This window comes from Fulmarus glacialis, unplaced genomic scaffold (genome assembly GCF_000690835.1).
Source record: "Fulmarus glacialis isolate BGI_N327 unplaced genomic scaffold, ASM69083v1 scaffold9541, whole genome shotgun sequence".
Taxonomy (NCBI): Eukaryota; Metazoa; Chordata; class Aves; order Procellariiformes; family Procellariidae; genus Fulmarus; species Fulmarus glacialis.
In genome coordinates, this window is record NW_009190939.1 from 77,086 (window position 1) to 90,661 (window position 13,576).

General features: G+C 40.3%; 1 protein-coding gene across 1 annotated transcript in view; it reads right to left on the bottom strand.

Moving 5' to 3' along the window:
- Nucleotides 1-10,060, bottom strand: part of MAPRE2 (microtubule-associated protein, RP/EB family, member 2) — a 25,696-nt gene extending 15,636 nt beyond the window's left edge. The window contains exons 1-2 of the mRNA XM_009586502.1: nt 9,919-10,060; nt 7,712-7,925 (exon numbers count right to left, since the gene is read on the bottom strand). Of these exons, the coding sequence (XP_009584797.1) occupies nt 7,712-7,925; nt 9,919-10,044 (340 nt within the window). The 5' untranslated portion in view covers nt 10,045-10,060. The remainder of the gene's footprint in view (nt 1-7,711; nt 7,926-9,918) is intronic.
- Nucleotides 10,061-13,576: the final 3,516 nt, after the last annotated feature.

Sequence of the window (13,576 nt, forward strand, 5' to 3'; positions counted from 1 at the left end):
GTGATCCTCCCCCTCTACCCAGCACTGGTGAGGCCCATCTGGAGTGCTGAGTCCAGTTCTGGGCTCCCCAGTGCAAGAGAGACATGGGCATACTGGAGAGTCCAACAAAAGGCCAAGAAGATGATTGAGGGACTGGAGCACCTCACATAAGAGGAAAGGCTGAGAGAGCTGTGACTGTTCATCCTGCAGAAGAGAAGCTTCAGGGGGATCTTATCCATATCTGAAAGGAGGGTGCAAAGATGATGGAGACAGGCTTTTTTCAGTGGTTCCCAGTCAAAGGACAAGAGGCAATGGGCACAAACTGAAATATAAGAAATTCCATTTAAACATAAGAAAAAACTTCTTCACTTTGAGGGTGATCAAATACTGGAACAAGCTGTCCAGGGAGGTTGGGGGGGTCTCCATCCTTGGAGATATTCAAAACCCGACTGAATATGGTCCTGGGCAACCGGCTCTAGGTGACCGTGCTTTGAGCAGAGGGGTTGGACTGGATGATCTCAGAGGTGCCTTCCCACCTCCACCCTTCTGTGTGAGAACTTCTGTTACAGCATGGTCTGATTTTAGGTCAATACAGGGTCCAATCAGAATTTTTTGTAAACAGTATCGCAGGTGCTTCAATTAGCACCTCAGTAACTCTTTGTACCTGCCCATATAACACTAGCAGAGACGGGAAAAATAAATTCACAGCTGAAAGACAAATTATTTTGTTCTTGTACTGAAGTAAGTTATATGAACCGGCTTTGAAATGCATTACAATTTTCTATCTGTGGTGCTCCAGAACCAATTATTAGTCAGTCCATCGTAATTAAATATATCCCCCCCAGTTTCAGCTTTACTATTCTTTTTGCTAAAGACACAAGTTTTACAAACAGATGTACACTTCTGCAATTTAAAACAGTGGATGTTGGCACTGTGCAGGTTTTGGGTACAACAAAGCCAGGCTGCAAATTCCAGGTCACTTTACATCACAAGCGCAGTCTTGCAGACAAGAGAGAAATCTTCCTTGAAAGCTATATGAGTAATTAGTATGCTGTTAAATATTTACGTAAAATTCCAAGAAAACACATGCATGAATACAGTGCGTGATGTGCGTGACGATGGCGTGGAGAGCAATGGAAGCCCTGAGCAAGCATGAGACTTGGCTGAGCCCTCACGACCACTGCTTCAGTGGAATTTGGGAATCACTAGCAGTCTATCTTCAGTCAAATTAAAGGACTTCATAAAGTGAATATTCCTGACTCATGCCACAGAAGAAAAAACAAACCCACCAAGAGGCCACAGAGCTAGTAATTTCTTCACGAGCTAAAGAAAAAGTCTCCACCCACTTAAAACAAATGAGTGAGAACAGTAAATGAATTAATACTCACACGTGCTTATTGTTGCAGCTACACTGGGATGCTAGAAACTGCTCCATTTAGGGATGCTTAATGGCGTAAGTGATGACAAATGATGCTTAATGGGAATGAAATAACCTCAGACAAAATCTGACTCTACTTTCAGCATCCCCAATGTGCTGTGGTGCAGCCACCCAAACATTCTGTGGTACTAACTTCCCCTGGGTGGCAGGACCCCTCTCTCCTCTCAGCTCTCCATACCTCCACTGCTGCTGGCTACAGTACAGTCTGATGAGCTCTGTGCTGAGCATCACTGCCAGACAGCTGGTAAAGAGAAGTTTGTACAAATACTTGAAACTGAAGCACCTTTTACAAGTTTCAACAGAGCAATCCAAGCAAGAACATACAATGGAGTCTACTTGTCAGATGAAAAAGTTTTGTTGATGGCATGACTCCCTCAGTTTGTCTTTAACAGAAGGAGATTTGATATATGGGAACTAAACACAGCCTTTTCCCCATCATAAATGAAGACTTTTCTTTAGATTTAAAATAACCAACACTTTAATGGCAACTATTAATAGTTCTCAGCTGAAACCCCTATTTTCTTTAGAAACATCTTCAAGCATGCAAGCATTCATCTTCAATGGATGAAACCATTCCACATAGGCTTAACAGAAGAATACAATTTAAAATCTGAAATGCTCTTAAAAAAATCTGCATTTTCTAAAATTCAACTGTCTGCTTAGCTACAAGCAGAAAGCAGTCTCAAAAGGAAAATCTGAAAGAAAATATGCGAAGAAATGTGTATTGAAATACAAAAGATCATGCAAAAATTTGAGCAACAGAGACATTCAAACCACACCCATAATACACTGAAAATTAAGACAGCAATTTTCACCACTGTTTTTCAAACATAATCTTCCTTCTAGAAAAAAGGCCTTGGCTCCTGCACCGCAAGCAGCATTGCCTTGTGGTCTAAATTCTCGGGCTCAGTGGTTTAAAAATTGAACTCTCCACATGCTGGCAGAGGGGGTGTGTCTGTATTAAGGCTGAGCCACTTTCCTCTCTACCTCCCAGGCCAGCACTGTCACTGCACATGCTGTTCCCGTCGGCTAGTACAATTCCTTGGCCTCGTATGAGCTAGGCATAACAGCATTTTCAGCTTGTCACCCCACGGCTCTTCCCATCTCCAGCTCTGCCACGTTGTGCTGGAGCACTGCACCACTGCGAGCGGGAGGTTGCCATCGCCAATATCAACTGCCTGACACCTGGGGAAAAAGGTGGCATGTTTTTGTGGAAAGCAAAGAAAAAAAAGCATTAGAAGGAGTTCTCTAGTCTCCCAGGAGTCCTAATCATACCACCAGCTGCTAAAATAAAGACTGGTTTTGTTGAGTATTTTTATCCCTCAAAATTAATTTACAGCACATCTGCCACAGTAGGATATACTTTTCCCTAAAGAAAATTGGTATTTTTCTTATGCAATTGGCTCTTTGATGGCATGCACATTATGTATAAAGCATTTGTGCACAAACAGTTCATTCTGCCCTGGTTATTTTCCCTGTCATAGCGTGAGTATTTTTAGCCCTCATGTGATCCTCCAGTATTTTCCAGCTTTGCTTTAGTCATCCTGCTCTCACTGAATATTTCAAACTAAAATGTTTAACAGCCTTCAGATCTAAGAAGCTCTCGCATTTTTAGCTTACATGTAAATAATTAATTTTATTAAGCTGTCTTTTACCCATGTATTTTTGACACCCCACACCCATACACGAAACAGTGCTCCATGGAGATTTGCTCTGACATGCAGGAATACTTACATAAGAATACTAAGCTAAAATCCTGACAACCTCATCACAGTTTTCAATTTGATCTGATGAAGCTTTTTCTGCTGTTTTCCACAGGGAGCATTAGAACTGGCACAAACAACAGTGCCCTAATATTTTAATCCCTTACCATAATTTTGACTCTACATCTGTAGGCTGTTTACCACTGCATTAGAGAGGAGCGGAGGCTGTAGGAGATCGAAAGGCGGCTCAGGGCTGGCAGATGGCTTTATATCTAAAAGCAGCTGTGGTGCTGTTGGCAGAGAGCCTGCAGCGGTGGTCTGTGCTGCTGGCTCCACTCCTTGAAGGATGAAAACATACTCATTCCCCCAGCAGGGAGCTGCATTTACCTGACAAATCCTTGCTGCTCCTACTATTTCTAGAAGAAGCCTTTTACGTGTGTTACCAAAGCCATCCACCCTCCGTACAGCCATCAGCTTGGCAACAAATCGGCTCTGTCTCTCAAGGAAGGGATGAGGCAACGCGAGGGTGGCACAGCAGATTAGTTGTAGGGGGCTATTTACGCTTCCATTTCCGAGCTGCATTATCCTTGACCTGTGCTGACTCCTCAGTCGGATCACCTTTGGGCGGGGTAGGGCCATCCATGGCTGTTGGACTGCTCCCGGTTAACACAGAACCTGGTGCATTTTCAGATTTCTCAAGTTTTGGTTTGTTTTAAAAGCCTTTTTAAAAATGAAATAAAGACCACACTCAGCATTTGCTGAGATACAGGTAAACACCCATGTATAGGTACGGAAAGCAGCTACCTGATACCATGGGTCTTGTCAAGCTTTAGTGTCAGATTAAAATACCAAAAATAATTCTAACTCATGGCAGCTACCTTTTTGGGTAAGCTTTCAGAGCAGGCTTTAGGGATTTGACCCCTTTCTTGTTAACTGAAAGACATATGTTAATCTACCTCTGAAAATACAGTTAGAACAGAGTATTATAAAGTAGTTATGAATAATTAAAGAGATCAGCACCTCCTAAATCACTCAAAAGCAAAACTCTGGCAAAGGGCACTGGAAGTTATTCCGTGGAACAACAGGAATCATCTGAAACACACATGAAATTACTAGTAGCTAAATAAATTATTCTTTAGAAATTTATATATTTGAACAATTTAGAATAGGCATATTTAAAGGTCTGTCAAAACAAAAAATATAATGTGAATGAGTACCCATATGTCTACTTGCTCCTGACACCAAACAATAATTGCATACATTTACGTATGTCCACTGCACACTGTTTAAAAACTTTTGGATTATGTTAAAAGATCTTCTGGGTTCTTTATTTTCTCTCATTATTGCTTCTTTTTGTGTCATTAATGAACTGAAACAAGACAAAGCTAAAATTTCAAAGGTTCAGTGTTAATGTAGAGCAAATCACACAAATTAAAAGTGACATTAAAAAAAGAAAATGTACAAAAAAGAGGCAAGCTACTGTGGCAAACTGCTACAGATGCTGGCAAATGTTAGCTGCATTGGTGTAAGAGGTTATTGCATCAAGCAGCCCACAATGTTTACTGCTCCCACAACAAAGTCAGTGGAAGTAAAGCCGTGCCCATTTCACCAAAGACCCAAGAACGTAAAATAACAAAATAATCAACATAAAAGTTATAGATAGGAGTTTAAACTATGCCACTTGATGTTGCACTTACTCACGGGCACATATCCCCTCTCTGTGCTTCTATCATCAAGGAAGACAAAAGTCCAGATGGGGTAGGGAATTCTTAACCTGCCGCAGGAGAACTCATGAGGCGTTATCTTTTTTGCGTTTTTAGTATAAATAGCTAAGCTTGTTTTACTCACATGGTTACATTAGGGTTCCTATAACAACTGTAATGAATACTCCTTCATTCCCATTTAAGTGTGCATGAGCATGCACAGACACACACACACACGACAGAGGTACAGAAGCACATCTTTCATAGTAATTTCCCAACTGCCCAGGACTTGCTTCCACATCATCCCAATTTACTCCCAAACAGCAGGAGATGAGGCACACACAAGCTTGCAGATGCATATGGCACTCCTCCCAGAGGGTCTTCTATCAACAGGCACCCAGTAAGGGCTCCCATCCTTTCAAGCAATCAGGCTACATGATGTGGTGAGGTGAGACACAAAGGCACAATACATCTGTGACACGAAAACGTGCTCACCCAGAAATTGAATAAACCTAAGCATGACTGATACCTAAATGAAATAATCCTGTTTTAAAACGCAGGCAGCAATACAAGCTACAACTCTCATTTCACCTAGCATCATGTAATATCTACATCCACCCCTCCCCAGCTCAACAAAAATTAAACTAGTGTCCTTCCTGTCATACTTCTGGACAATATTTAAGCTAATAATGAAGGATGCTTTCCATGAAAAAGCTAACTTCCACAGTCACAGAATCTTATCAAAGATCATTACATTATATCTTAGTTGTCCTATTCCATACAAGGGCTGAGGAGGCACGGGACACGTGCTTTATACAACCAGCAACACGACACGAGATCACTGCATTATCCTCCATATCAGCTGGCTGGTTCCACTCCAGTAGCTATTCTGTCTCTCTAGGATTGTCACCTCCACAATTATAATTTGGATGACACATTTGTGACTTTGGTACAAACAGACTGTCTGCAAGAAGAATTAACAAGCATGCTAAAGTCTGTATTTAAGAAAAGTGTCTTTTCCAATTTCTCAATTGGATAACACCATGACATTAGCACTTGGGTTTTTTTGTTTTCAAAGGGAGTGCAAGACATCACATGGGAAATTATACTGTACCAGGCCCTGAAATTCAAAAGTTTAGACACAAGATGGTGCAAAACAAAGATGTAAATAAGCTTCAAAAGCCCAGAGCAGCACTGGCCTGCTATTAGGTGCTTAGTTTCCTGGAAGCACTAATGAGCTGAAGTATGCTCCACTTGGATGTCAGAAGTGATCAGAGCAGAACACTGAAATCTGGGTATGATTCCAGAGCGTAAGCCAGCCTAAAACAGAGGGTGCCTCATACCTGCCCCTTCCCTTTGCCAGCACTGGTGCATACCTGAGCCCATGAGGAGACAGGTCACAGAATTAAGCCAACTGAAAATTAATCGTTATTTGAGGACTGGGTTAGCATAAATAAAGTAAACTCAGGACAGAACAATAAAGGAATTAAGTGTGTGTGCATGTGTGTTTCTGTATGCACAAACCTATACACGTACAGGCAACCAACCCCAGTAACACTCGTCTAGTGATTATTTTTTTAAAAAATGTTAGATGCTCTCCTGTTCACTTAACTCTCAATTATCAAAAAATGGCATCTGCTTAGAGACCAGTCATGCCTGTATTACATAAACACCAAAGATCAGGCTTAGTCCTTTGGCCTGTTTCAGAAACACTGTCATAGTTTAACCCCATCCGGCATCTGAGCCCCAGGCAGCCGCTTGCTCACTCCCCACCCCGGTGGGATGGGGGAGAGAATCAGAAGGGCAAAAGTGAGAAAACTCACGGGTTGAGATAAAGACAGTTTAATATGTGAAGCAAAAGCCGCGCACACAAGCAAAGCAAAACAAGGAATTCATTCACTACTTCCCATTGGCAGGCAGGTGTTCAGCCATCTCCAGGAAAGCAGGGCTCCATCACACATAACGGTTACTTGGGAAGACAAAACGCCATCACTCCAAACTTCCCCCTCCTTCCTTCTTCTTCCCGCTAGTTTTATTGCTGAGCATGACGTCATATGGTATGGAATATCCCTTTGATCAGCTGGGGTCATCTGTCCCAGCTGTGTCCCCTCCCAGCTTCTTGTGCACCCCCAGCCTACTCGCTGGTGGGGTGGGGTGAGAAGCAGAAAAGGCCTTGACTGTGTGTAAGCACTGCTCAGCAGTAACTAAAACATCCCTGTGTTATCAACACTGTTTCCAGCACAAATCCAAAACATAGCACCATACAATGTCCTATGAAGAAAATTAATTCTATCCTAGCAAAACCCAGTATAAACACAAAATAAAAAGTTAGAAGACAGAGGTATCTTTGAGAAAGAGCAATATTTGTATGTTGCTTACTTAAGACGACTAGTGTACCTGAACAATAAGCACACATAAAACCACAAATCAATTCATTTTTTCCTTCTGGTCAGCCCTTAACATTTGGAAGCATTTCACTCACCATAAAAATTAATAAAAAAGAAATCAGCCTGTGCTAGCAATTTCCTGTAAGGGTGGAGGTGTGAGAGAGAAACAGTTCATTTAATGCTCTTGAATACACTTACACACACCACATTCATCGACAAGAAGGTTAAATGCCTTTGGCTCCACCATCAGACATCACTAGAATCCACATCATTTACATCAAGGGTTCAGTGCGGGAGACCCTGTGCCGGATAGGGCTGGGCCAAACTAGAGCGCGCCACAAGAAGTTAACTTCTGTCGTCTCAGATGCTAAGCCTATGACAAGGCAAAAAGAATGGCCCACCCACATGAGGAAATAATTTTTAACTGAATTTACGTAAAATGGATCACAGTTTGTAATCATCTTCAGAGACAGAAATGGAATTCTTGAAGATGTAAAATACCTGCAGTCGGAGAGTTTGCATGGTGAGACTTTTTGGGCAGGTTGAAGATTTGTTCACCAGGATCTGGTGGGGGAAGAGCATCTTGGCCTTGTCGAGCTTCCACAGGATCATATTCCTTCCCATCATAGTTGGCATCAAAGAACTTCTTAAACCATTGAATGAAATCTAAGTTGTCTTGGAAGCGCCCTTTGACCAGTTTTTCCACGGGAATTACCTGAAAGGTAGAATAAAGGTTCCAATAATATATCATTGCCATTCTTAAACATAAAAATTACATATACACGCTTATTTGAAAAAAAAAATCCACTAACTATATCAGCATATATTCCTCTGCCATTGTTTTCTTTCTAAAAGAAAGAAAATTATGGTAGATTTGGAAGTGCTTTTAATAAGAAATATAACTGAAATAAAACAAAGACCCAGCCTTTGAAGTGGCTATACAGTGGGTGTATGTGAGCCTTTATAACTGCTTTTCCACAGAGTTACTCCTTTCTTATTGCAGTGACAGCCATGATGAATGAAGCTGTTCAATTAACTAGGGGTTTCTGTTTTTAATGGACATGCTACAGTTGGGCATACTAAAAATGAACAATTCTTCAGAAGGTCCAGACGGGAGTTTCTTGCTCTCTGTCCTACTGTTTGAACTACAAAAAACCCAGCAGCTTTTCCAAGACATGCTGAAGTTCAAACCAACCTACATTTTGGTAGTACATGTTCATCATCTGAACTAACCCTGAGGTTTCAACCTTGTAATTTTTTTCCATTCCATATATAGCTATACATAGAACAGTTTGTGGACATGCAAAAGTTGACTAAAATGCCTATAAAGTTTTACTAAAACAAAATAAAGGCTATGAGGATGTCTCTGTATCCATATCTTGCAAAATTTTTCACAGAAATGAAGCCTTCAAAAGGTGCCTTGGGCCAATATTAGTGTAAGGAGGTGGTTCAGCATTGCTCTGCAGGAGGCCCAACTTTCCCAGACGCTGTGGGCAGACAGGGACTACGAAGGGAACGCTGCAGAAGGAGGGCTGCCCTGCCTTGCTTAATTCACGCAGCTGATGAAAGAGCCAAGTTAAATGGATCTTAATGCCTCCTGAATGCATTCAATTTTCAGCTAGAAAAAGGGTACCAAAACCCATTGCAATTTTCATTTCTTCTTCAAGGTTAAGCCAACTGTGCAGCATTTTTTAAGTCTATGATACTCCTACAAGGATTAATGTAGCATTTTGCATGTCCTTTCAGGTTGTTCCTTTTTTATCTTAATTCTGATTGAGAAAGTATAGCAAGTTTGCTCCCTACAGAAAAATTGACAATGTTAACTTTATCAGGCTTTCCAATGTTTCACTAACAAGTTACACCATAAATAGAAGCATCTACAACATTTCAGGAAATAATGAGGGTTTTCCACTGCTTTAAAAAAGTCTTACAGGACTCTCTCTTAAGACTGTTTAAATTTCAGAATAAGGCAATACTAAAAGTCAGAGCAGAACCTTAAAAGGATATACAGGTAGTACATCTCTGTAAAACTAAAAGTATGACAACATAACTTTCATTATTCATTTTTATCAACACAGTAGTTGATATTGGTGAGCCTGTCAAACTCACACATTCAAGTATAAACTAGTACCTTATGGCTGAACAAGCCATTTTCTAAGAGCCCTCCATTCTTAACTTTACAAGATCACATGTGCTGGCCAACCTACCAAATAATTGATAAATTATTCCAGCTCTTGAATACTTTAAATTCCTTAAAGCCCATTTTGGACAAGAAACATGGAATACTTATAAGAACAGCATATTTCCAAGTTATTTGGTTGGAAATTCAGGTCACCAGTAATTTTACTGTATCTAAAATTAAGGTTCACTGGTGGTAAGGAATTTCCAACACATGGTATTTTATCAAAAGGGTCTCTGGTATTAAGATATAATGAGTTAGGCTGTACAATTCCTCAGCGGACACATGGACTCAATTTTCACTTTGTACCTAAACAGAGCATGCCAAATTTTTCCTTCATGCCTAAATACCTTTTCAGATAATGAAAGGTCAAGAAGAACGTCTTCACATACTTGTACTCCAGTTCTCAGTCCAAAAGTTGAAAAAGTGGACTTGAAGTATTTTGAAGTTTATTTCCCCTATTTATTGACTTCACCCAGTTTATACAACTTTTGAAACTTGACTGAAAAAACAAATACAAAATGCCTACCTTATCCACATTCATTCTTTTAAATGATGCTTGCAGAAGTTTGAAGTTGTGAATGTATTCATGCTCCAGCTTTGCTTGAAACTTTACTTTCTTCAAGCTAATGCACCCTGGGAACAACATGTCCATGAACTGGCAGTAAGCTGCTCCTATAACACGAGAATGCATTGACGTTAATCCAGATGCACCCAGCTAAGACCAAATGGTGTTTAATGTCATTAACAGAAAGCATGAGCAGAAAGCAACCTTGCTGAATAAGTCCCTGCTGTAATTCAACCTAACACTATGTAACCAAGATCTACTTGTCTAATGTACATTGAACAGTGTGACACATTAATATGTCATTCAGTCTGGATGCATGATGCACTGTTGTGCAGCATCTGAAGAACCACCGTGACGAATGCAAAGTAAATCTTTCTTTAATTTAAATCTGATGTTCTTGGAGTCCCTACCCACAGTAGGACTGTCCATACAGTGAGAAGATCACAGTCAGAGTGGAAATCTCTTAATAAGCTCCCTCAATCCTCACAGCCCCCTGAATTCAACCAAGCCAAGATCTTCTTTCTTCTGGCACTTGTAGCTGAATGCCAATCAAGTCCAAGGCAATCATTTAAGATTATATCAAACCACGATTTTAAAAAAAAAAAAAAAAAAAAATTGTAAAGCTCCGGCTTGTTAAAACATACTAGCCAGTTCCCACCCCTCCAAAACAAACATCTTTACTGATTTTCATCTCATCAGAAAAGCATTTAAATAAGCAGACTTTAGCGTAGTCCACCCATAGATTTCAGAAGCTGGACTGCCAGCTTTAGTTCTCACTCAAAACAATAAGGTTTCTAAGTTCAACTTTGAGGGCTGCCTGAACTTACGTATTAGTAGGTAGGGGTGTGTGTGCCTGTGTGTGTATAACTAATCCAGCACAGAGCTGCAAGTATATGGAAAAATTTCTGAACAGTGTACTGAGTACAGCTAACAGGGATAGCCTTTTCTTGTATGCAGGGAGCTTCCTCCTACATCATCATCATGTCACTGTCATTTGCAAAATAAGTCTTTACTGTTGACACACTCAAGTGTTTGGAAATTAAGGCTGAAAATGTTTGAGGAAATCAGAGGAAAACCAATTTCAGTTCTTCTTCAGAAGAGAGTTTTCTACAAAATGCTTTGCACTCAGCAAAGATTCAGTGAAGTCCATTTCTGGGGCAGAGGGCTATAGAGCGTGCAGCCCCTGTGCTTGAGCATACAGGGCAGGGAAGCGATTGCCCGATTACTCATGACAAGTTCAATTTCACTTCCACAAAAAGGACTTTTGTGCATTTAGTGCAGATCAGTTTTGACAAACAAGTGTCCAGATCTCACCTAACAGTTCAGCTCAGTATCAATGACAATGATTTTTATCAAAAAATAATTCTGCTGAGTACTCATACAGAAACCAAATTAATAAAGCGGACACCTGGCTTGCCCAGTTTTACAGAGGGGCAACAATAACTTAAACTTCAAGACATTTTCTCCATGTGTTGTTGTTGCATGTGTTTTGACAGGACCAACTTTATGCATGAGATAGTTTCTCATTCTCTGTATCAACTCAACCATCATATGAAGGGTTACAGAGCTCATAACTTCCAAAAAAGAGAAGCAGAGTTTAAGAGTAGAGTCCAAAAAAGTTTCCCAAAATACATACTGATACAAGTTTTGCTAAGGGACTTACCAAGATCAAACTTTAGTGCTGAAATCCACTACCATTTTTAAAAAAAAATCTCTTCACGTTGCCTAGCTTTGTGGGGGAAAACTGTTACCAAAAAATCTGATTTTCCAAGGACACCTTGTGCTTAGCTGTTTGCAATGGTTTTGATATGATGAGGAATCAAAGTAAAATATTCCCTAAAGGAAAAGGAGCCTTCTGGCAAGTTACAAACATCAGATGACAAATTTGCATCTTCTTATAGAGAAAGCTATATAAACACAATTAGTTATTCAAAACTCATCCTTAGCAAGAGAACTGGTAAATATGTGGCAACAGAAAAATGACATTACAATCAAAAGCATGGATATACAGATAACGCATGGCTTGACTACATTTATTACTATTTAATTTCATGCAAAAGGATTATTATGCAATTATTTCATGTTATAAATTGAATTTGTTCCTAACTGTGTCCTTTCATCCTCCCCATACCCCAATTATAAGCTTTACTCTGATATCTAAGTAATTGCCTGGAGGCCTTGAAAATGCACTGTGCAACCTTTCATCTAGATCCTTTTAGAAAACTAGAAACCCAAAGTGTTCACATGAGATTTGCTCCTTCTGCTGGTAATGCAAATTTCTTCTGCATGCCTTTAGATAGAGCCTTACTAGGTTTAAGACTCTAGTTACGGTATTTCCTTGTGTTTCCTTCCCATCACGCTGGCAGTTGTTTCTGTGCTTTTGCCAGCCAGGAGGTGGTCCTGGGTCTGCACGACAATCGAGGGCTACATCCACATGACAGCACGAACGTGGTCTCTGACAGAACACCAAAGCCGGCTGCTGGGCCGTTTCCCCAACAGGAAGATTTTATTACATTGGCAAATGCAATTAATTAAAATACTCCTTCCTGAAGTACAGAGACAACATACAAACATGGACTGAACTGTAAACTACAAAGAGAGAGAACTCGATTCCCAAAAGGCAGAGAACTGCATACCACAGCAACAGGAGAAAGTAAAAATATCATTACAGTCAACTGGGACTATCTGATTTTGGACATCAAGGTTATGTACATATTTAATATTATATAGGTATTTATTTATAATTTAAAGTTTTACCCCCTAAAAGGTTGTAGCTGTCACACTGCATTCGAATGCTAATCGTCAGTGCAGCAGAATGGGGATGCTACTTTCTACGCTGCCCATCGCTGAGACTTCCTGGAGGCAGCAGGAAGAGCAGCCCTACTTAAGTCACGCAAGACTTCAGTGTCTTTACCTCACAGCCACAGCATATAGACATGTGGTCCTCTGCACACTGATCAGCACTTTAAGCCTATTCAATTTACTATACAACTGATGCTTCAATGCGGGTGCATGGGAAAGGAATATTTTTAACAGAACAAAGAAAATGGCAGTAGAGATAATGACATAGCTCTTGCATAATTTACATGAACAAAAGGATTTTTATGCCATTATATTTTATTCAAGATTTTAAAAGTTCCTTACATTTTCTGCAAAAATGCTTTTCTGAATACCATCCCCCACCAACCCCCCACCAAAACCTAACAAATCTATACACAGGAGTTCAAAACATACTACCTGTCCAGAATGGCTCTCACAACAAATCTGTCTCTACAACCAAAAAACTTTTATATGCATGAAAACATGCACATACACACACACAAACAGAAGTAATTTGAAATCTACTCAAATGAAAGATGAAAACTACAGCTGGTAGCACTGCAGAAAAGGGATCAATCTTAAAAACCTCTTATCCTGTATCAGCTAACAAGCAATTTGGAATCAGTGGCTAAAAGTCCTTTCATGTTTTGATCTAGAACATTGATACAGCCATTAGTTACAGAAGATATTCACAGGCCAGACTCCAAAACCAACCCGCAAACATGGCTGTGCTGGATTACACCCCCAGCAGCTGCTACTTTTGGCCCGATTAGTGAGCAGAAAGAGCCCATAGAATCAT